Source organism: Polypterus senegalus, chromosome 15, assembly GCF_016835505.1.
Source record: "Polypterus senegalus isolate Bchr_013 chromosome 15, ASM1683550v1, whole genome shotgun sequence".
In the NCBI taxonomy this organism is placed as follows: domain Eukaryota; kingdom Metazoa; phylum Chordata; class Cladistia; order Polypteriformes; family Polypteridae; genus Polypterus; species Polypterus senegalus.
Window position 1 is genome coordinate 26,396,411 of NC_053168.1, and position 25,385 is coordinate 26,421,795.

The window sequence follows — 25,385 nt, forward strand, 5'->3', positions numbered from 1 at the left end:
TAGGGGTTCCTGACAAGTTTATGCGCAAAAACTAATTCTGAATTTTGTTTTCTTGCTAATACTTTCAGATCTATAATTTCTTGCATATGTGAGGACACAAACAATGATAAAGAGCTGGGGCACCAACTTATAGGTATAAAGGTATAAATCAAATAGAAAAATGCAACAATTGTGGTAACATTTTTAGAGATGCAAGTTCATAACACAACTGACTCAAGATGGCTGATTTCCAGGATGAAACTGAAGCACTAGAACATTAGAACACTCTAGACGAGAACAGGCCATTCAGCCCAACAAAGCTCGCCAGTCCTATCCACTTGTTTCCTCCAAGAAAACATCGTCAAGTTTTGAAAGTCCCTAATGTCTTACTGTCTAAGGTAAGTAAGTAAGCAAGTAAGGACTCCCAAATATCGCAGCTCCCTCTGGCGGACCCCATAGGACCCAACAGTGTTGTTCCCTGGGACCACAATACCCAGAATTCCTTGTGGGCACCCATATAGGGAGCCCATCCTGTGTTGGCTGCCATGTAGCATCCTGGGGAGACAAAGTGTAAGCTGTCTCCCACCTGTCTTTCCAGGTTGAGTGCATCCCGGCTGGGCAAGGATGCTGCCCATCCCTTACACTACTTAGAAAAAAACTGATAACATAAAAAAATGTTTGTGATAATTACTACAAATATGTTTAGCATTTCAAGACTATTTGGGGCTCTGAGTGGCATATCTGTGTTGGTTCCACAATGCCACCAAACACTAGCTACAACACCCAACAAAAAGTCTTCTGCTAATGAAAATGTCATTGAATTTACTGATAACACTTTATAAATGTCTTTGTTTTTCTATAATAAACCTTTACAAGCCTTCACAATGCATGAATTGTTGCAACTTTTACTTTGGTACCGAGAAAAGACAGATAACTAATGAATAAATACTTTTTAAGGTATTTTTATGTAATGGCTGTTAATGACTAAAACGACTTTTATTAATAAAAGCATTACCAATACATGAATTTTCAATTAAAGACATTTACAATTTTTAAAACATGCCCAAATTCATAAGCTGTTATTGTTTGTTAATTATTTATTAATGTTAGTAGGGTAATGCAAGCCTTGCAGAGAAATGTTGCGGTGCCAACCGGTCATCCACATTTATTTCAGTCCAGGAAAAAATAGCAGCTGTGCAAATCAGTACAAGTAACAAAAAAAATAAATAAAATAAAATAAAATAGGAAATCTGTCAGGCTATAATAATAATAATAATAATAATAATAATAATAGGTTTTGAGGAGCTCTGTCCTATGGTGCAGTCTGCCTAAAACTGACCGCCCCCTTCCAGCAGCTTCAGGCTTTATAGGTGGGGAACCAGAAGGGGTGGAGTCAATTACCCTCACTTGGCATCTTCTTGGCACTGCAGAGTGAAGAAAAATGCAGAAGGTTAGTGTGAGTGCCCCCTTCTCGACCCTGGGTGGTAGTTAGTTCCTACTTCCAAAGAGTCCAGAGGGTGATCCACAGACATGCATGTGTGACAACTTATATAAAATGTTATCAATATGTTAATGATCAAATAATGACATTTACAATAGTATAAATACTGTGTGTCTGAACCAATGGACTGTTAATGTTTGTTACTTTGTGTTACCAACACATGAATTATCAATTAAAGTCATTTATAATTGTCTGAATAGGCCTGAAGTAATAATCTGTCAAAGACTGTTAAAGACTTGTATTTATGAAAGTCATATAAAGTTTTAACAACACAATAATTATTGACAATTGAGTAAATATGCCTAAATCGATAATTGGTTAATGTTTGTTAATTACTTATTAATGAAGATTATTATTAAGTGTTGCATTCTTCCCAAAAGCATAATAAATGCATCATAGCTACTGTACTGTAAGATTTTCTCCAAGATATAAAGTAACAACACAATGCATTATTGTTAAAACACCATTTTCTGTGCAGATTGAGGACCAGATGATTATTTCAACAAAAGGAGGATATGCAAAGTCCATGCCGACAAAGAAATGTGTTGAGAAGTGAACTCGGGTCCTTAGAGCTGAGAGGTAGCCAGTCCATCACACTGTTTCCCTGCTGCTTAAGTTCATACAGAACTTGAAACGGTGAGCACAATGTGGACAGGTAGAATTAAGTGTGGCAAATTTTGAAAGTTATTTTGTTTTTAGCTAAAAATTCAATCTACATTGTTACATACAGTATGTGAGAATGTTATGTTATTATTAATATTTACTCAGGCAGAAATTGGGAGTAAACAGGCATCACATTATTTACTTTGAAAACTGCATGGCAAATTTAATACTAAACACATCAAAAAACTTATCAGAATTACAACTTAAGGCAGGTTTTCAGCTAGCTAACTTAAACATGTAACGAATTACTTAAACCTTGTAAATGCATACCTTTACAGCCAACCACCATTAATTGTATTAATCGCCTCTGAGGACATTTTAATGAAACACCATAATTAGTGTTTTTTTTTTTTACAAAATACCAAGAATTTGGAGCTTCTAAAAGTCATAAAATAAAACTACCACCCTTGTAATTCCTCTGGCCAATCAGAAGTCTCTGCCAGTGCAAGCTCTGCAAAAAAAAAAGTGTGCCTGCATTTCTTAAAACTTGTGTCATCCCCTGAGTTGGTGCTTTCAGCCTTTAGACACCATGCAGACTAGTTAGAATTGGGATATCCCCGGTTTTCATCTTCTGCCCTGGCTTCCTTGATTGCATATTTTTCTCTGAAGGATTAAACTTGGAAAAAAACAGAAATGTGTTTAAGATCTAGGTAAGCCTTTCAATGGACAGTTGTTGAAATGGTAACTTATTTCTTTAAATACCTGATTTAATTTCTTTCAGTTTTATTTTTGGTCATATTGTTTATAATGGATATGTTTTTATGTATTTGTAAAAAGAAAGGTTTCAATAATGTTTCAAGTTCAAATTTCAAAGTTGCTGATTTATGCGAGATGAAGTACCTTGACCACTTTTCTCGCTTTGATGAATAACAAATCCTACATTGAAAGTTTGCTGTCTGTGGAATTTATTTCAAAGCAATGAAACTCAAAATTAGAAATATTTTTATGATGTCATTTAATGTTAGAAAAAAAAAAACTTAAAAAGAAGGTAAAAACAAATGTGATGTGTGTCGAAGTATTCATCCCCACCCTTTATAATATCTTGCAGAGGCGTCTTTTGGGTTTACTATCCCCCAGCTTTGCACATTCAGTGCTTGGGACCCCATCGCTCCAGGCAGATTTTATATTAAGGTTAGTCAGATGATGCTTGTGCACCACAATTTTCAAATTGTGTGACACAAGCACCACAAAGTAACAATTAATTATAAAACAATTTAAGGATGAGTTATTCAGTAAAATGAGTGAGTTAGTCAAAGGGCTGAATACGTAGGAAGGCACTTTATTTTATTTAAATAGGGCATTTAGACCAGGTAAGTACATTTTCATTACCTCTTTGTAAAAAACTAACATCTTTAGAAGTGCACCATATTAACTTTCTTGACATTTTTTTTTAATTTTAAGATTACTTTGTCAAAATAGCATTCCTTAAGAGTGTCAATGCCACTTACATTAAAAAGACCTAATTACCACAATTTATTATTACAGTGACTAAAGCTGTCATTAAAATGAGGATATACTTTATTTAACCACTTTTCTTTATTTCTTATCTTCTTTTTGTGATATTGTGATGTGAGTGAGCAATTTGAAATGAGGCAGGGGTTCAAGTAATGTATTCTTCTATCAGACTTTGAATGACTTTTCTTGAGTTTTAGGCAATTACATTCAGCCCAAATAAAAAGTCTCTGAGTTAGCACATTTGCTGTGGAGTGCTAAATGCATAATATAAAAATGAATCTCTTTTTCCTATTTTAAAATAAAATGAATAAAGAAAAAGCATGTTAATGCAGTTTTTAGTGCTGCCGACTCCCAGTTGTCCGTGTGGAGTTCTCAGACGTGTCGATTCGGCTGACTGACTATGCGAAATTTGCCCTCTGCGAGTGTTTGTGTGTGCAAGTGTGTGTGAGTATGTGTGTGTAAGTGTGCCCCGTGATGGACTGGAGACCTGGGCTGTTCCCTGCCTTGTGCTCAGTGCTGCCAGAATAGAATTAAGTAGTTTGAGAATATATAAAAGAATTAATAACGAAGTTATGAACTGCATAATTTAATTACAAATTATGTAATTCAATAACAATATAACTGACAGACAAAATACAATTGAATTACAAATATAATATGCAACCTGATCAGTTCTTTTACCTGCAGATTAAGACACTTTTCTCATTCATTGCCAGTTGCTTGTACAGGTAGTCCCCAGGTTACGGACATCCGACCTACGACTTACGAATGAGGCCACAGCTGCGACGCATGCCTCTCAGTAACTGCCGCTCCGTCATCTTCAGCCTGGGGATGCTGCAAGTGGTGGCTGGAGGGGGGCAATTTCGCTGCTCGCGCGGTGTAGTGTCCCTCAGGCGGCTCTCGTCGGCAAGCGGTGACCTGTGGTCCATAGTCACTGGGGCCACAGCTATCGCTCGTGTGCAGGTCGATGGCTCGCTGCCCACCCACTACGCCACCACAGCTACTGCTCTTGACTGGACGCAGGCTGGATGGAGAGGAGGGGCCGTTTCACTGCCCACCCAGCACATGGCTGCTAATGCTGCAAGCGCTGACTCGGTTGTGGCTGAACGAAGGCCATTGAGTGTGAACGGGGCAGCAGGGTTAGCATTGTAGTGTGCCTCGGATGGCTGCCTGTTGAATTGGGGTAGGGTGATTCACTACCCGCCTTTGGCCGCACCGTCTTCGTTCTTGGTGGGTGGACACTGCAGGCAGCATACTGTAGTGGAGGTGACTGTGTGGTGGGTGAGTGATGAACCCGCCCTTGCTGCCCCGAGTCATTCTCAATAGCAAACCTGCTTGTACTATTACGTACATAACAGGAAGTTGTCTCTTTTCAGTACATCAGACGTGTTGATGACGGGTGCCTTCCTACTGTGATAGCGTGTACTGTATAGCGCTGTGCAGAAGAGCTCATCTTAACCTTTTGTCTTCACCCTTCAAGAATGTCTCTGAAACACAAATCTGATATAAGTGCTGGTGATATAGTAAAGAAGAGAAAAACCATCACCATGGAAAATAAAGTAGAAATAATGAAAAGGTCAGAGAGGTGAAACTCCATCATTCGTTGGCAGAGCACTTGGTTGCAGTCAGTCAACAATAGCATTTATTAAAATAATGTACCTGTTCCGACTTACATACAAATTCAATTTAAGTACAAACCTACAGTCCCTATCTCGTACGTAACCCAGGGACTGCCTGTATTATACTGCTGCCACTAGACTGTGGGAGACATGCAAGGGAGAATTGTACTGTACTGCGTGTACATAATAATAATCTTGAACCTGAAAGTTTATTTTAAACAATATTCAATTGTCATTTCAGATGCTTCGCTTTTTGTTTCAAAACTATCATTTGGCTTTACGTAGTTTGGTACATTTGCACAGCTAGTAACGTTGGGTTCTTTATAGCCTTTTTAACTTGGTGTCATTACTATGAGTAGAACTTCTTGTGTTTCCGGGGCTTCCTCCAGCAATCTAAACTCATTCAGTCACTTTGATTGGGAATTTTAAATTAACGTGGCATGAGTGAGCGCGGGTGCGTACGTGAGTGGATTGCCATTGGCTTTTGACTTGGACATTATAGTAGGATAAGATCTGACACTCTGCAACCCTCAACAAGGTTAAAGTCAATTCAGAAAATGTAAAAATAAATCAAAAAGCTGCTGGTTTAGCCTATGCCACTAATTTCACTGTCTCAACTGGAGCAATTCACCTAACCTGCCATAAGCTGGCTCTGGCATCCGTGACCCCAAACTGGACAAAGTGGATGAGAAAACAGATTGCTGAATGGACTTCATAAAAATGTCATACCTTGAAATAAATATTTTAAAACTTGTCAAAATCAAAATGTATGTGCCGCTTGCCATTGTGCTGCTTCAATTATCAACAAATTAAAAAAAAAGGTTCTTTATGCAAAATATGGAAAAGTCATGTACCTAAAACTTATTTTAAATTAAATCAACCTAATTCAAATGTGTGTAGGGGAAATGAGAATACCATGTTTTGATTATTAAATTTGTGTTAGATATTTGAGTAAAGAACATCTCCCTAAGGCTGATTACACTTCTGTATAAATACTAATAATTTAATAGTTTTGTTTTAACATCATTTAATTGTATTAATGTGACATCTAAGAAAATTTATATCATGTCATTTCCTAACTCATTTAATCCAGACCAGGATCTCATGGAGTGCTGGAGCCTATCCCAGTTTACATAGGACCAAAGAGTGGAACAAACCCTGGATGGGACGCCAGTCGATCCTAGGGTGACACCAAATGCACACTTTGCATTGCCAACTCACCCTAACCTGCATGTCTTTGGACTTTGGGAAGAAACCCATGCAGACACGGAGAGAACATGCAAACTTCACACAGGGATGACCTGGGACATGACCCCTGGTCTCCTTACTTTGCTGCCCATTTGAGAAAATCACGTCAAAACAACTAGAAAAAGCTATGTAATATCAGCAAACATAATTATTTTAGGGTAAATTAACCTAAATTAGATACATAAAGTAAACAACCCATTAATTCATTTTTTTGAGTGTATTTGTTATCAAGTTAAAAAAATCCTAGTCCTGATCACATAAGACTATAATGCTACAGTTGTAAGAATAAGCCACTTCTTCAAAAAGGTAAGAAGAATCATCAGGGTAATATAAAGAAATAGAAGAGTCTCTGTCATATTAAATGTGACTGGGCGGCATACTGGTGCAATGGTAAGATTTGCAGACTCCGCAGCTCTAGAGCCACCAAGTGTCTGAGCCCGAGGTCAATCACTATCTGAATGGTGTCTGCCCATTTTTCCCAGGTTCATGGGGCTTTTCTTTGGCATTCTGCTTTCCTGCCACATGTTATGTGCATGTAAGGCTAGTTGTTCTGTCTAATTGGCATTATATAATTGAATGTATGTGTGTCAGAGTGGGCCCTGATCTATAACGTGTTAAAAAATATGTTTCAAGATACACACATGTATATATATATATATATATATATATATATATATATATATATATATATATATATATATATATATATATATATATATATATATGGTGGTGCAGTGGCTAGCACTGCTTCTTAATGGATTCAGTTTCCTGGATTCAAATCCGTTGCCCTATGTTGCTCTATACGGAGTTGGTAAGTTCTCCCTGTGTCCCAGTTCTCCTCTTGGTATTCTGGTTTTACTCTGAACTTTTAACAGACATACAGGTCAATTTAACTGGCCATTTTACATCTCCTATGTCAAGTGTAAAAGATAGCCGGGCCACAGACAGACACGACACCAAATGTCCACAACACACGGTTTATTTTACCTTTAAATCCTGCTCACAACACAACGACAGTGCACAAAACCCCACACTAAACTCAGTCCTTTCCTCTCTTCAGCCGCCTTCACTCCTCTCTCACATGCGCTCTTTGAAGGGAGTGAGGCGGACCCTTTTACCATGCCCCAAATGTGCTCCAGTTGCTCGGTGATGGTCTTCCGGCAGCACCTCCTAGTGTGGTGAAAGTGCTGTCCTCCAGGGCTCTAGGACCGTCCAGGCGGCCCCTGTTGGTGGCCACGGGTCCCCTCAGGGTTGAGCTCCCCAGCTCCATTTCCGTGGCCCTGATGGAATTCAGGGGGGCTGCCCTCTTGCGCCCAGGGAAAAACAGTGCCCCTCCCGTGGTCCAACCCGCTTCCAGGTGTCCCAGTGGGGCAAGATCCCTGGTCTTCTGCCACACAAGTCAAATCAAGTATGTTATTGTCATACCATCCATACATTGTATTGCCGCAAACCGTGGTATGAAATAACACGGTGCAACATATACATAACCACAGGGCAAGTGCAAGACAGGTAAAGAACTATACTATACTACAAATAGCTAGCAATAACTTGAAATAGATAATTAATATAATTAATAATAAAAGAAAATAACAGGTTTAGCAATGTCTTGCATATAAATAAACTACTAGGAGCAGATCTGAGGGCGGGGGGGGGAGTGGGGGGAATAGCACAGAGTTCGGACAGCTAGGGGGTAAAGGCTGTTGCATAACCAGGCAGAACTGGTTCAGATGAGAGTGTAATGTGGTTTCACATGCTAGTGGGCTCCCCAATGGACTGGCAACCCATTTACTGTTGGTTCCTACTCTACATCCAATCCTGCTCAACCCAGGACCCTGAAATGGACTAGGTGGGTTTGAGAACATTAGGTTCCATAGATATTATCATATTGTACCAAATCATAGAGAATATTTTGTATGCTGACAATGTTTAGGTGAGCATTGTTTTTGGAATTTTCAATGAGTCAGTAATCTGAATTAATCTTCACTTAAACTAGGGGGCTTTGCCCCTGCTCGCTTCACTCGCCAACCCCCGCCTTCACTATGTGTCAGCAACTTCATGTCTCTGCCACATGCATATGTGGATTTTACTTTCACCAAACAACAAAACTTTTAATTCTCACGGATACGCCTCTTCATTGAGAAGAAACACTACTTTTCGCTGAAGGCAACACAAATTAGACAATCTACAAGTCTCCGACTTATAGTTTAAAGCCAAACAATATCTACACACTTCTGTTATATCACCTATGTCCATATATTCAATCTCGTTTCGCTTTTACCTTTTCATTAATATTGCATTGAATTTTGTTTCTGTGTTTGGAATTACATCGTGAGAACACAACATATAACTGCCCGTGAGTGAATATCGGACTTTTCCAAATCTCTTTGCATAAGCTCTTGTCTCACGGGGCTTGAAATTTTCTCTCGCGGGATTTCACTTTCACCAAACAACAAATCTTTTAATTGTCATGAATATGCCTCTTCATTGGGAAGAAACACTACTTTTCCCTGATGGCAACACGAATTATACGATCAACAAGTCTCCAACTTAAAAGTTTAAATCCGAACAATATATTCGATCTCTTTTCATTGTTTCATTGTTTCACTGAGTAATAATTTCCATTTGTTTGCGGTAATGCGATCTTTACTACCATTTTTTTGAGACTTTCGAATTTTTGTACTTCCATTATTTCTAACCTGATATGCATGTGTACCGTGCCAACATTTTTGAATTCTTTATGACATTCTACTTTATCATCTACTTTTTGTCTTTTATTTCCAGCCCCGGGCATGATTAAATCTCTTGGCACAATGTCTCGTCTCACGGGATGTGAAAGTGTCTCTCTGAGAAAATCACGTCTCGTCTCCTTCCAAGATTTCTTTTTATAATCAAGAAATAATTTAATTGAATGAAGAGTAATTGAAGTATTTTTGGGACAGCTTAGCTGATAGCTATACCAATGAGCTTGGTGGACTGAATGGACTTCTCTTGCTTATCAGACTTCTTATGTTCTTATGTAAATATACATACATACCATTGAATCACTGAATCAATCTGATTGCCATAAACTAATGCATATTCTAAAGTATCCATTCATCCAGACAGCAAACCCTTTAATTCAGTTTTAGTGTCAAAAGCCAGGCTCATCCATACTGGGCACAACACATGAAACACACATTTAAGCCACTTGTGTGTCTATTCCATGGCAAATGTGAGAGTAAGAAGGCCCATCAGTCGAAACTCCCACTCCAGTTTTCTGATTCTAAAACAGGACCACTAAAATAGTCACAATCATTTTTGACATTTATGCAAAATATATATACATATATAATTTTCCTGACTATTCAAATCAGATAACAACATAATTTTAAAATAAAAAAAAAGAATATTTAAACATTCAAAGCAGCTTGCTCTTTTCTAAAATGCGATTAGGGTTGACATAAATGCAGCTAAGTTATATCAAAACATGATAACTCTAAAAATAATGGGCATACTGTAATGAAAAACGTTTACATTTAAAATAAAGTGAAAAAAAAATCTTTTCCAAGGGTAAAATCAATTTGTCTGTGAGTCATGAGGCCCATGTGCTGGAAATTCTGATGTGATGACACAAATGCCCAATATATCTTAATTCTGCAATGTCATCAATAGCTATGGGGCTGAAAATGTAAATTGTGACCTTACATCCTGGGCAAATGATTGTATACAGCACTGTGGATTTATATTAAAATAGTTGCGTATTTGTGGTTCTAATCGATACTGTAGAAAACTAAATTGATATATAAATACTATACAGATGCTACATTTTAATTTAACAGCTAAGGATTTTAAAATGTTATCATATCACAATAATTCATTGAAATTGTTACTATATATACAGTGTAGCTGGTTACCACTTCACACCTTTTGTACCTTAGTTATATTCTAAGTGGGTTTGTATCTTCTGCCCATGTTATAACCGTCATGTACTTACATCAATTGCAAATCTATTTATTGGGAGCAAGGGTTGGGGTACCAGACTGGCAATCCCCCCGGTTGCTTTCTTTCAAAGTAACAATGTATACTGAGCAGAGGAGCTCCATCTCTCTCTTAGTCAGGTACCTTCAACGAACACGCTCTTCTAGGTAATGAGCTGACTATATAATAACTGTCCTGGAAGGGTTGGGGCTCTGGGATGGGGGTGTGGTTATGGATCTTGTGGCATTTGCTTTTTAGAGCTGCAGGAAAAAAGGAAGCAGTGGTTAGTGACAGCGTCCCCTGTCGTCCTGGGGTGGAACTGCATATCTTTAAAAATCATTGACAATGCCCCCTAAGCATACAAAATGGACAAAGCCGCTTTAGAAAAAGTCCAGAGATGGATGAATAGGCTGATTCCAGGGCTACAGGGGACGAATTATGAGGAAAGATTAAAAGAGCTGAGCGTTTTCAGTTTAAGCAAAAGGAAATAAAGAAGAGACATGATTAAAGTGTTTAAAATTATGAACGGAATTAGTCCAGTGGATCGAGACTGTTATTTTAAAATTAGTTCATTAAAAACACAGTGACACAGTTGGAAACTTGTTAAGGGTAAATTTCACTCAAACATTAGAAGGTTTTTCTTCACACAGAGAAACACAGGCACTTGGAATAAGCTACCAAGTAGCGTAGTCGATAGTAGGACTTTAGGGACCTTCAAAACTAGACTTGATGTGTTTTTAGAAGAATTAAGTGATTAGGACTGGCGAGCTTTGTTGGGCTGAATGGCCTGTTCTCGTCTAATGTTCCACACATGTGACACTATTTATCTATGTTCTTCAATTAACGCCCATTTCTAGGTAATGAGCCAGATATACAGTAACTGTCCTGGAAGGGTTGGGGCTTTGTAAGCCCAGACAGGGGTTTGGTTATGGATTCTCCAGCACTTGATCTTCAGTGCTGCAGTAACAAAGGAGGCAGTGGTTAGCTACAGTGTGGGGTGAAACTGCTTATCCTAAAAAAATCATTGAAGTTGCCTCCAAGCTCACATGTGTGACATCCTCTAGCTATCTATGTATAGATCTTTCATGTTTATTTCATTTAGAACTAAATTCTTTCTCCATTTATTTTCTGCACCTTTCATTTCCCAGCATTGCCATAGCCTGCACTGGCATTACAGAGAGCAGGTCAAGGACCAAATCTAGGCAGGACACCAGTGTGTTGCAGTGCACTGATCATGGCAGCCCACTTTACACTAACCAATTAACAAAACATGCAAATCTTTGGGATGAGAGAGAAGAATGGAGTACCCTGAAAATAAATTATACAGACACTGAGAAAACATGCAAACTACACTCAAAAAATTGCCTGCATTAGTTTAGATTGGAACTGAGCCGTCACTGTACCAATACTGGTACTTTAAATGAAACTTAACAACAAATTTTGGGTATTATGTGTAAAAAATGTAGTTAGTAAAACATGCGCCTCTTATTCTTTAAATGTTGCTTGCTTTCAAACACTTAATCAATGCAAGAAGGTCACACGTGTTTTACCATGTGAATAAAATGCTATAACCACAGGCCATTAAGAAAAACAAAATCAAAGCCATCTTTAACTGTCAGAACATTTCCTGCTGTTTGCTGAATTCCTCTGCAGGTAGTAATTACTCCGCTGCATGATACAGCTAGTACATTAGACATCCCCATCCCAATAATTTAAAGGAAATGTATAGGCTTGGATTAGCCTAAAGACACAACCTCATTCTTGAAAACAGTCCTATATTGCATCACACGTCTCTCTCTCTCTCTCTCTGTATATATATATATATATATATATATATAGATATATTTTCATATATATATATATATATTTTTTTAATTTTCATGACTTCTTCTCTGGCATGATGTAATGAAATGGTTCTGTTTTTAAGCATTAAGTGTTCATTTGCGGAGTTTGAAAAGTCATTCAATAATTCTAAATACTTTTAAATTCAAGACAAAGTGCTCGACAATTAAAGGCCTAAAGCAATATGCATTAAATAGTTCAGCTCCCCACTGCTAAACTATATGGTGACTTTTTTCATTAATACTTACACATTTTAAAGCCTCAGGTAAACTGAAAGATTGTTAATGCTTTTATATTAGATTTTAATAGCATAATACAGTTGTCCAAGACACCAAAATAACAATATCCATTTTATACTGTGTACTTTTAGAATCTAAAAGTAAACATTTTCAAAAGAACATTTTTTAATTAGATGATTTAAGACCAGCTGGTGGCAGCCACCCCCCCTTCAGTTTTATTAATTTAGGATCTCTCTGTTATTATTGTCTTCACAGGATTGCCAACTCTGACACCCAAAGGAAACAAAGCGTAGGAACAGTTCATTAGACATGCAGTATAAAAAAAGAACATGCACACAAATGACAATATGTCTTTGGCAGTATTTCCATTAAACAAATTGATTTTAAAAATAAAATACAAGAAAAGTTCCTTTTACCCAGGTGAGAGGCTTGGGGATGTGAAGACATGCAACAGTAAAATGAAGGCGAGCCGTACGAAGCCGCATGTAACCTTTGGTTGCCAAGTGACAGAATGCAGCATACTGTGCATGATGATCTGTACCTAAAATTTATTTGGAGGCGTGGTTAGATAAATTTAGAAATTAAATAATAAACATTTTAGTTTACTTAGTTTATGCATAAATGGATGTAATAAGGAGTTATACTTTTAAAATAATATATACACACATTAAAACCAATATGGTAAGGTTCCATTTTTTCTAACAGGTATGATTCTTTTCTGAAATACAGTATGATTAGGCATGAATTTCAACTTTTCTTTGAAAGCAAAGGCAACAATTTATTTCCTGTCTAGCCCAAAATCACACAAGTTATGCCCCAATGGGCTCTAACAGGCCCCCAGCCTCAACTCTCTAAGAGGATGAGAAAAAACTCGCAACAAAAACCTTTATAAGAAGAAATCTTAGGAAGGGAAATTCAGAGAAAGACCCCCTTCCAGGTAGGATAGACATGCAATGGATGTCAAAAAACGTGGTAAATACAATACACAAAATAGAACACAAGTGATCCTCTTCATAGAGCTAGAAGGTCAGTCTATCATGGCCACTTCAGAAATACAATACAACAATTAAACAATAATTTATTCTTGCACAGCAGTCCTCACCAAGTGCAGATGCAGAGCACCACAACTCCCAAGACAAAATACAAGAATAGACTAAACAACTCACTAAATAAAACAAAAAAAAACTATCACATATTAAAATACAGATTTGTTCAAACAACAAAATCTGTCTATCAGCTAATTTTAGAACCACGGCCAGATTGTAGAAAAGGAGTCAGACAAACCAGACACAGTCAGAATCCTGGAGATCTCAGGCAACTAGACCCCCTCTCCACTATTGGCCATTCTACAGCTGAGTCAGCACTGGGCCAGCCAATCAAATGAAAGGACCCTTCTACTCCATGGTTCCTGTGCTCCTTTATCTGAGATGATGTTTTCATTGGCAGGCAAAAACAATTATATTGTCTATTCTATAGTCATGTTTTAACTGATGCTGATTCTGTGGAAAGGTTAAGCAACATACAGACATTATAGAGATGCTAGATTTTAATGTAATACTTTAGCTAAAGTTTATATATATATATACTGTATATATATATATCCATCCATCCTCTTCCGCTTATCCGAGGTTGGGTCGCGGGGGCAGCAGCTTAAACAGAGAAGCCCAGACTTCCCTCTCCCTGGCCACTTCTTCCAGCTCTTCCGGGAGAATCCCAAAGCGTTCCCAGGCCAGCCGGGAGACATAGTCCCTCCAGCGTGTCCTGGGTCTTCCCTGGGGCCTCCTCCCGGTAGGACGTGCCCGGAACACCTCACCAGGGAGGCGTCCAGGAGGCATCCTGATCAGATGCCCGAGCCACCTCATCTGACTCCTCTCGATGCGGAGGAGAAGCGGCTCTACTCTGAGCCCCTCCTGGATGACTGAGCTTCTCACCCTATCTTTAAGGGAAAGCCCAGACACCCTGCGGAGGAAACTCATTTCAGCCGCTTGTATTTGCGATCTTGTTCTTACGGTCACTACCCATAGCTCAGTAGCTCACTCACCATAGCTCAGCGTAGATCGACTGGTAAATTGAGAGCTTTGCCTTATGCCTCAGCTCCTATTTCACCACGACAGACCAATATATATATATATATATATATATATATATATATATATATATATATATATATATATATTTAACAATTAATACAAATTGTCACCATTAGACAGTGAAGCCATTGGGGGTGAGATTAGATTTGCCAGTTCACATCTCTTGGACTTTAGTTACATTCTCACTCTCAGATTGGTTTCTTCTCCACATGTTTGAGAGGATTTGTTCTTGGGGTATTTTTTTCTTTTTTCTTAAACAAATAATGTTACTAGATTTATTGAACACTAAATTAATTAAGGGCGAGGATATTTCAGAATGTGCCGTACAATGTACTGGTATTCATTAGCGATGGGCATTTTGATTCAGTGTATTGATTCAATTTTTTTAAACTACCTGTTTTTAATGAACTGATTCATTCAATTCATCAACAGGATGCAGGACCTGCAGCATTACAAAACCCTTTCTGGTTCCTCTCTGAATAAATCACTAGATTGCTGATAATTCACATTGTACAACACTGTCCTGTTTGAAAGCACAAAGCATGACAACATAGTTTAAATCCATAGTTTAAATAAGGAGACACAAATTTAATAAATGAGAATTGTGGGCTTCCTTCTCCAGGTTATGATTCAGTTCACAAATCAAATGAATGAGAATCATGTGCCTTGTTCTCGGGTAATCATTCAGTTCATAAGTCAAATCAACCAAAATCTTGTCTCATGTTCTCGATAAATGATTCAGTCAATGATATGTACCTGGTGTAGTCAATGAGCCAGTAAAATTGGTGTTAAAGTTGAAATTATATAATGGTTAGAAATTTGAACATTATTTTTTTAACATTTAATTTGACATGACTAATCTGTTGAACGTGTTAAAGGACAAATCCAACAACAAATTATACAAAATAAATAATTAATACATTCTAATATAAATGTGTTTTTGCTGTAGTGTACTTGCAAGATGAAAAAAAAGAATCAGTGACAATCGGGGGGGAAAAAATGACATTTTCAGTAAATCTAGATTCTACTTGTATGATGTTCAAAACATCGACAATAGTATCGTTGGAAAATTAAAACTGGCAATTTCAGAAAATGATGTAGGTTATTACATTCTGTAGAGCTCCTTGATGACTATAACCTAGAAAAGATACAAAAATTTAGAAAAGTGCTTTTCAAGGACCTGAATGCGGAGTCTAATGTACGCAATAACAAGTTGCATCATATTTGTCTTGTTACAGGCTCCAGGCCAATTGTTGTTGGTTGAGTTTGATCCATTACATATCCCCATATCTTTAAAAACATTTTTACTAATGATAACTGGAGTAGATTTGTTTGAAATCTGTTCTCTTTAGCTGTGGGCCCAGGCCTATTGATTTGTAACATTTTTGCACAAGTACTTTTTGAGACACATAATTTATTTAAATTCTAGCTACGCTGCCTGTCAAAGACAAAGAGAGATAATAGAATGATTAAAATAATATTTGCTATCTCTTGTCCTTGCTCTTTCAGCTATTTCCTCAATATTCACACGTTTGTGAATGTTTCTTCGTTGGTGCTCCCCCCCTCTTGAGTGCATTCCTGCTTTTCAGACTCTGTCATTATCTTTAAGGTAGCTTTCTTACATTTTGTTTATTTTTATACTGGCCGACTTTGAAGGTAACTCTCTGTATGCTTCCCATGCCATTTCTCCTCCTCGTGTATCTCACACCCACACTTTCTCTTTTGTTGTGTCACCAAAGCCAAACTGACCAATCAGATTGCTCAGAGGGACTAGATGCACAGATGTTAGTGTTTTATTATATAGTAGATATATATACTTATGCATAGAGACACACGCATGTACAGTGACACACGCAAGCACATGCGCACATGCTCATTCACTCAAGGAAATTTACACATGAAAACAACTGAGAGCTTGTTTGTCATATCAGAGCACATGCAGGATGATAAAGAGAAAGAGATGAACACAAGCAAAGGTCGATGTGGATGGAGGCATTAAGCCACCCTGGACTAATCTATCCAGCTTGTTTAGTTCATTTGACCCAATGTTTTTAGTATCAAATTAAAGGTATTGTTCGTTTACATTATAAATATCATATAAATTAATGTACTTGATTATATTGCACAGTGCAATGGATTGCACTGTATTGTAAAATCTTCCACTAAGCAATTCCTGCGGGATTTGTGAAGTGTAATTTACCTTGAAGTACTGCATAAACCATTCCATACTTGATTTTATAAACTAGTAAAGACTAAATTGTAAAATATTTTCCTACTGTTGTTTGCATAAGGCTGGTGTCTGAACTGCCAGTAAAAGTCAATAGGATGATAAAAATTTTTAAAGATTAAATATAAATGGACAAATACATACCGTTCAGAATTTTTTTCAAAAATGAACCCCAAGGGGTAACAAAAATAGTAAAGGTCAGCAATCAGGAATAAAAAAAAAACAAGGAACAAAATTTCTTTCATAGCTCTGCCAAGCATAATCCCTGTATATCTCTAGGAATAAAGGCACTTTTTTTTGCTACTACATGAAAAGTTATGCATACAAAACAATTAGTGATAAATATGTGATCACTTACTTATTTCTGACACTTGATAAGTAGATGGTCCTGCTTTCTGGGGAGTTCTTCTCCCTTTTTAACCCTATTTGCATTTTTGTATCTTTCACAATTGTAGTCATCCTTCATGTTTTCTGATACTTGGAATCTTCCTATCATTATCACCAATGTTTCCTCACAATGATCAGATTTCCTAGGTTTTGCCGTGGACTCAGAACATGGGTCATCTCAGTAAGCAGATTTGAACTCTGAAAACTGTCAGTGGCCAACAGTGGACCCCCAAGGTCTGAATTACAACAACCGAATTAACTGGAGAACACCTGTGCTCTTATGAGCAGGAACTGTTTCTGAACACCCTGTAACTGGAAAGCTTCCTGGTGACAGCTGAGGTCTCTCTCTCAGATCCCAGCATTTTGCACTGCACCGCATCACAATCCAGTCCTCCATAGAGCACAGGCTGTTGACTATGCCAAGTGTTTGGTTGTGGACTAACATTACCAGATATCTTAGTTGACACATCTGCACCATCGAAAGCCATGCCATGAACCCACAACCTCTGGATTACAACAGCCCTCGGAGCCGTCTCTTACCAGCCTGAGCTAATGGGATAGCTCCTTGCCTCGGCTCTGCAGAAACTACTTCTGAACGCTGCGAGCAGAGTACTTCTTGGTGACAGCAGGTGAACTCTTTCAGCCCCCACCATTTTCTCCTCTACACCCAGCTATATCACCTTCTGTGTGGACTTTCTATGTTTGTGTCTTTCTCTAGTGACTCTCTTTACCTTTTACAGACAGTTTTATTGGGAACTCCAAATTGCTACCAAAGTAGCATGTGCTCTTGATAAACGACTTGAGGTCCATTAATGTGATTTGGAGGTAGAAGTGCAAATTAGAATTTGCATGTTTTACACAAATTTGTTTCATTTTTCAGGTTGTTACATTGATTGATGAATCTAAATGATCCCTTTGTGAATTTGTTGTGTGCCTCAGAGCGTGAAAATGGAAGTCCCAACAAGGTATACATTGTTGCTTTCAAGAACCTTGTTCCTATGTAATGTTAAAATGGGTTCAGAAAATAATGGATGATGTGAACACAAAACCAAAGTTACATAGGTTTTAATCCTAATAAATAAGATTAGAATTTCCCTAACCCGGCTCGGAGGAGCAAAAAAACTGTTCCAACAGATAATATTCAATTTAATTCAATGCTCATTTCTATGATTAAATGCTACTAGAAGCTGTAATATTTGCACTGTATACTAAAAATGTGCTCGGAGAAGAAACTAATATTCTGTTTTTTCAATCATGATAGTGTGAACAGAGTTGGCAGTGAATCAGTAAGATGAAATATGTAGTGGTTCTTCAGAATGATGCTATAGGGGAGCCATTTTGGGTTCCCAAAGGACCCATTCCAATGAAGGTTCCAGAGAGAAACTTTATTGATTTAGATCTGTAACAGGCTCCATATAGTTATAACCATGATGGTAACAAATTAGTGAAATACTAATGGGTCATAATTCTAAAGGGCTCTTGCTGCATACAATACAACAGGTTAAGTGCAGGTTTTAAGCTGTTAGTGTCCTATTTAGTAGCCTACCATACATTGAAGATTTATGCTTTTTTTTACATATTAGAACATTTTTCAAAGCAAAAAGAACCAACTTCTCATGCAGAGAAAACGTCCCAGAATGAAATGGTGCCTTTTCAAGTAAAGGTTCAAGAAGTAACCACACAACCCATTAAAAAACAGTAAAGAGACATTAACCTCCGTAGCGTTAGACCCGAGAGTCACTCAGGCTGTAAAAACAGTTCTAAAAGCATGACACTTGGGCAATGGTATAGACGCATCTCGCGTAAGACACGGGGATTACTCGGGCTGTAAAAGTGCCAACAGCGTTTGTGTCAAGCATTACTCGGGCATCGGTATAAGAGTGTTTTGCATAAATGTCAAGCCTGAGCGTTACCTGGGCAACAGTGTAGACACATCTTCTCCTAGCCTCAAAATGGCGTCTCGTAAGAAACGCCTCTCATCAGCAGTGATGACAAAGTGAATCTCTCTTCTGGCAGTCAGAAACTGAAACAGTCAGTGAAACCGAAAGGGATTCTGGGAATCTGAAAGTGACACTTACGTTACTTGCACATGTACAGTGTGCTGTTCACATTATTATTATCATTAGTCATCATCATTATTATTAGTTCTATCTTTATCATACTTTCTACAATTCTGACTTTGTGCTTTTAGTGTTTTGCATGTTTTAAGGTAGAAAGATGAGATTTAATAAAAATGCCATTTTTCAAGCCAACAAATGCAATGAAATGGTTTTTTGAGAAAAAATGTAAATCTAAACAGGTTAAAGAACCATTATTTTTAAGAGTATGATTAGTGTGAAATGTACACCATTGTGCTGATAATGTCACTTGCTAAGTAATGGCTCCTCAAAATGGCAGTGCCTGCCATAACCAAGATGGCGTCAAAAAAGACACAAAAATACTTCAATTAATTTAAATAAAATTCAAGTGAGAAAAATGGTTAGAAAATCAAAATCTGCATTTTCAAAAAGCTCTCCAAAACACAATAGGAGAGCAGAAAAATATTAAATTGTAAGAATATTATAATACATTAGCAGTGCTTTTACATTTTTTTAATTAACTAAAATTATCCAAAGACCTGTCTGCATTTTGCTTTTTTATGTGTTATATTCAGACAATATTAATACATAGATTAGTGAATGTTTTAACAGTTTACTACTCTAATAAAGAAAATTGTATTCATATTGCAGCCTGAATGGCTGTACATCTTTGATTTAGAAAGAACAGGTATGGCTGACTTTTTATTTTAGCTAACATTTTATGACAACCAGACCGGTGCTGCATGAGTCACTTTTAATGAAACCACAGAGGAATAATTTCAGTGCATTCCAAGTGCACCCAGGGATCTGCCAGTTGGAAACAATAAATGATTATTATTTCTACTCAGACCTTAGTGTTGAAAAGTGGAGACAATTGGAAGAATTTAACAGGTGTATGATAAATTGACTTTTCCATTGGTTAACAAGGAGGCTGGCAATTAACTGCACAGCTTACATCTTGTGAAGTGTTGGGCATTCTGACGTCACAACCCAAAAATAGAGCCACCACAGTGGAGTGAGCCATGCAGATCATGGAACAAAGCATATTGTCTTTAAAATGGCAAAAGTAATCCCCTAGAATGCTAAAGCTCTAATAAATCAAAAGGATGAATTCAGCTCAGACATGGTGCAATTAGGTAGACATATGATGAGAGAGGAAGGTGAAGCAGTGCAAATGAATAACTTTCAGGGTTATAGGCAGTCTCTCAGTCTGTAATGTCTGCAGTGTGAGATAACACTGTCTGCTTGAGGCTGTAAAAAATTATATATGTATGGCTAGAGGCGTGAACACAGAGATAGCACTCTCAACCAAAAAAAAATGAATCTGAGATTTCTGAAGACGTTAAATAGAAGGTTATAGTAGTTCACTTTAATATCTCCTATTAAAGATTTTACTTGCAAAAGCTTTGTAATATAAACTCCTAGTGTTGAATTTGGGCTGCCATCAGTCTGAGGGTAACAGCCCTGACTTGCTTTGTTTAGAAGGATCGGTACATCAGAATCAGAATCATATTATTGGCCAAGTATGTACGCATACAAGAAATTAGACTCACGTTTTGGTGACTCTCCAAGTATTAAGTTACATAATTGACATACACACAACTGTTAATCACACACCTGATATAAAAAACAAGACAGAGAATATAAATATATACAGTATATGCATACAAAAAAATGCAGATTGCAACTCAGTACAAGAAATGCTGAAATAAACACTGAAAAACAAATATTAACAATATGTAAACAGTATTGCAAGACCCAGGGTGGCCTCGGCCTGATTAAGCTGAATTAACCACTTGTGAGCGTGATGGCCTGTGGGTAGAACTGTTCTTATAACTGCTTGTTTGGGGCATATATTAGTCTATAACAACCGTGGCCTGGACTCTAGAATATTACAGGTTCGAACGCAACGCACAGTATCAGTGTTCCTGTAAGGTGGGCAGACTGGCACCAGTGATATTTTTGGTAGACCTGACTATTTATTTTAGCCTGTTTTTGTCATGTTTAGTTACTGATTTCATCCACATGGTTATGAATGAACTGAAAACAGACTCAATGACTGCTGTGTAGAACTGAATCACAAGATCCTGTGGATGATTGGACCTCCTCAGCTGCTGGATGAAGTACATTTGCTGTTGTGCCTTTTTAATAATCGACCGTACTTTGGTCTTCCATTTCAAGTCATGGGAGATTATGGATCCCAGAAACGTGAAAGTTTTCACAACTGTCATAGCAGTATTAAGTATGGAGAGGGGGGATAATATCATAGGATCTCTCCTAAAGTCCATTGTGATCTCCTGTATGCAGACTCATCACCATTCCTGATGAGCCTAATGATGGTTATGTCATCCACATGAAATACATCATTAAAGGCATTCACTGCCCTTTCAAGGACCAATGGGTTTGCTGAACATTTCTAATGAACTCATAGAACTTACAAAACACTGAAAATATATACAGTAACTGTCTACCAGTCGTTGACATCGACTGAGAGAGTTTTCCCCACTCTTCTATGCAGAACTCTTTCAGTTGAGATGTTTGAGGTGCATCTTGTGCACTCAGCCTGTTTCAAATCCCCCAACAGTATCTCAATGGGGCTCAGATCCAGGCTTTGACTTGACCATTCCAGAACTCTCCATTTCTTTCTTTTCAGCCATTCCTTACTGCATTTACTGATGTGATTAGGGTCATTGTCATGGGGCCAGGTCAACTTTCACTTGAGTTTCAAACACCTGACAGATGTTCTTTCATAATCCTCAAGCACATCTGGGGCAATGAGGAGTTCATAGTGGATTCTTGTGTTGGTGAACTTCCCAGGCCCTGATGCAGCAAAGAAGCCCCAAGCATAGAATTTCCACTGCCATGCTTTACAGTTGGTATCAGGTTCCTCTGGTTAAATGTTGTTTTTTGGCTTTACAAATGTGTATTCTGGTACGGTGGCCAAATAACTTCTTTTTTGCTTTATATGTCCAGAACACATTGTTCAAATAGTCCTGCTCTTTGTCTAGGGGTTCATGAGAAAAGTTCAGTCTTGCACAGATGTTCTTTCTGGATAGCAGAGGTTTCCTCCTGGCACACCTCCCATGCAGATCTAATCAACAGAACAAGAGTTACCTGTAGGTCCTGTGGTGTAATTCTGGGGTTCTCAGAGTCTTCCTTCATTATCTTGGGTTCCGTTCTCAAACTCAACTTGTTGGGAAGGCCAAGCACAGACAACATGGCCATTGTTTGAAATGTCCTCCACTTGTTGATGAACTTCTAGATTTTTAATTATTTGGAGTTATTTTAAAATCCCTTTCCAGACTCATAGGCATCTATAACATAATACATAATTTTTTTTTACATTACAGATTTTACCATCTGAAATGACCTTTTATTGGCTAACTAAAAAGATTACAATATGCAAGCTTTCGAGGCAACTCAGGCTTGCATATTGTAATCTTTTTAGTTAGCCAATAAAAGGTGTCATTTTGCTTGGCTTTTCTCTACATTCATAATGGCTAACACGGTACAACAACCTAGTACTACCATCTGAAATACAAATGTTCACCTTCAACAGAGTTTAAAACATCATTAATTCATCATTTTTCTTGAAATTCTTCAAGTTGATTCATCATTTTATAATAAGCAAATTCCCCTTTTCATTAGTGTCTCATTTCAGACCTGACTGCAGTAATGAATGCTAAAGAGAGAGAGAAAGTGCGTCCCTGAAAGAGCACAGATTCAAGGGAACAGTCCAAGAAAAGAGCACTAACTAACATGTTTTCTTAATACATTTTTCTTTTTTATGTTGGAATTAAATGAGGTTTTGCCCAGTTGGCAACCAATACATTTTTTTTGCCCTTATATACACTTGCGTTAATGAGGATTGCCTTTTTATCAACTATGTGGACAACATAACCATCATAAGTTATGTGGTACCACCCCAGTACGAGAGGGGGCAATGTCACTAACAGTGTTGTCTCCCGGTTTACCTTACAGCCTGGAGAAACCAACACTTGAGGGGCTCAGAGCCAAAGAAGCCCCACTCCTTCTGGTCCGACTGGTATAAAGGAGAGATACTCCTAGGAGGTGGCATCTCAAATTGGACCTGACATGCTATGTGGAAGGTCACAGAGAGACCTCGAAGCTTTACACATAACTGCAACTTGACGATCTTTGCAGCGCCACTTAGTACATATTTTTGCTAAAGATTTACTTTTTAGTTCTTTGAGGCAACACATTAAAAGGGGTTTTGCCTAGATGTCACCCCAACTATTTTTGGTCTCACTTTGTGTCATCCCTCTCCATGCTACAATACATAGATAGATAAGACAAAACACTGTTACCAGTATAAGGGACTAGCTGTTCCCCATGGCTCCGCCCACCTAGTAGTGAAACAGGACAATCTTTAAAAATCAATAAACAAGCAGGTATCGCTAGCTAGGCAGAGGCAAGTTATGCTCCAAAATGTGGTGAAAGGTAGACTGACTCGAGCAGTGGCTGGTGCATGAATGAGGAGAGCCCCGCCCAGCTCCCCACTACTGACATCCCACTTAGTGAAACAGGACAAACTTTACAAATCAATAAACAAGCAGGTATCACTAGCTAAGTGGAGGCAAGTTATGCTCCAACACATCGCGAGAGGTAGACTTACTCGAACGGAGGCTGGCGCATGAGTGAGGAGAGCTCCGCTTAGCTCCCCACTCCTGATGTCCCGCATAGTATTGAGACAGGAAAAACTTTAAAAACCAATAAACAAATAGGTATCGTTAGGTAAGTGGAGGTAATGTATGCTCCAAAATGTAGTGACAAGTAGACCAACTCAAACGGAGGCTGGCACGTGAGTGATGAGGTCCCCATCTAGCTCCCCACTCCTGACGTCACACTTCCCCCTCCCATCAGCCCGCAGTCTCTGACTCAGATTAGTGTGAATAAATCGCTCCTGCAAGCAAACTATGATACTCTGTGCGATAAGAAAAGTTGAAAAATCAACTGGAATGTTCAAGCAACTTATAGAAAAAAATCAGATCTAAATCCGTTAAGTAGATCTCTCGTGAAAAGCAGACAGACAGACATTGGATATTATATATAGAGATGTATTCAAATTCAGGCTTTCAACAGTCTTCCTCATTAGTAAGCATTCCTAGGCACAATTTGAATGATGAACTCTTGTGCAATTGTCCATATGTCTGTGACACACATAATTAATGGACCAATCTTGAAGACTATTAATGAAATGAAATCAGAGCAAAATCAGAATTTTCAAAAAAAGTCAGAACTTTGAGCTTACTACAATCAATTTCCATTTATTCATTTGAATTGACAACATTCTTCTTCTTGTTTCGGCTGGTCCTCTTAGAGGTTGCCACGGCCGATCATCTTTTTCCTAAAGAAAATATTTCAGATAAAAAAGAATTCATAGAATCAAAAAATCTACAAATACCATTTAAAGCCTGTTTAGTGTTTCCTACCATTGTAATTTACTGTCATTTAACTTTTGCCTCTGAGGAAAGAGCTGGCATTTATTTCACTTGGGATTTCTTTATTTGAGAAAAAATGTTCCAAATTGAAACAGTCAAAAACTGTCTGAATCTAAAAAATAGATTAAATATAAAAAGATTATATTTTTTTAAATCTCAACTGTTTCTAAGCAATAAAAAAAAATCAAAAACAACTGGTAAGAAGACCGAATGTGGCCACTTGGTGATATACTGTACTGTTCATTTCTCCCTTCTACAAAGTAAACATTTATACCGTGTTTACTTCTCAGGTGAGCACCAACGTTGGTTTTAGGAGTTTATAGGTTTGGATCATAGAGTGCAGCTCTTGAGACAGTTAACATAATCATAGTTTATAAAATGTTTTGTGAACCCTGGGCCAATGTTTTTTCTGTGTGACGATAACAATAATATATTTTGTTGCATAATACAGTATGTGTAAAATAATAATAATCATTCATTATTAAATTGCAAGTTATTTAATTAACTCCAAATAAACAAAGTGATTTCAATTAGTATGACAAATTCTCAGTTTTAAAGTGACGTTGCAAGAATAGAAAGACATAAAGACAAAGTATAATTGATTAAGAACTGCAGTTTGGATTTATTTTTAAGAACCT

The 25,385-nt window shown here is 37.7% G+C and overlaps 1 protein-coding gene across 1 annotated transcript in view; it reads left to right on the forward strand.

Moving 5' to 3' along the window:
* Positions 1 to 2,651: 2,651 nt before the first annotated feature.
* The window catches only part of LOC120515855 (collagen alpha-3(IX) chain-like), a 161,033-nt gene continuing 138,299 nt past the window's right edge, over positions 2,652 to 25,385 (forward strand). Inside the window, exon 1 of the mRNA XM_039737189.1 lies at positions 2,652 to 2,793. Within this exon, the coding sequence (XP_039593123.1) occupies positions 2,777 to 2,793 (17 nt within the window). The 5' untranslated portion in view covers positions 2,652 to 2,776. The remainder of the gene's footprint in view (positions 2,794 to 25,385) is intronic.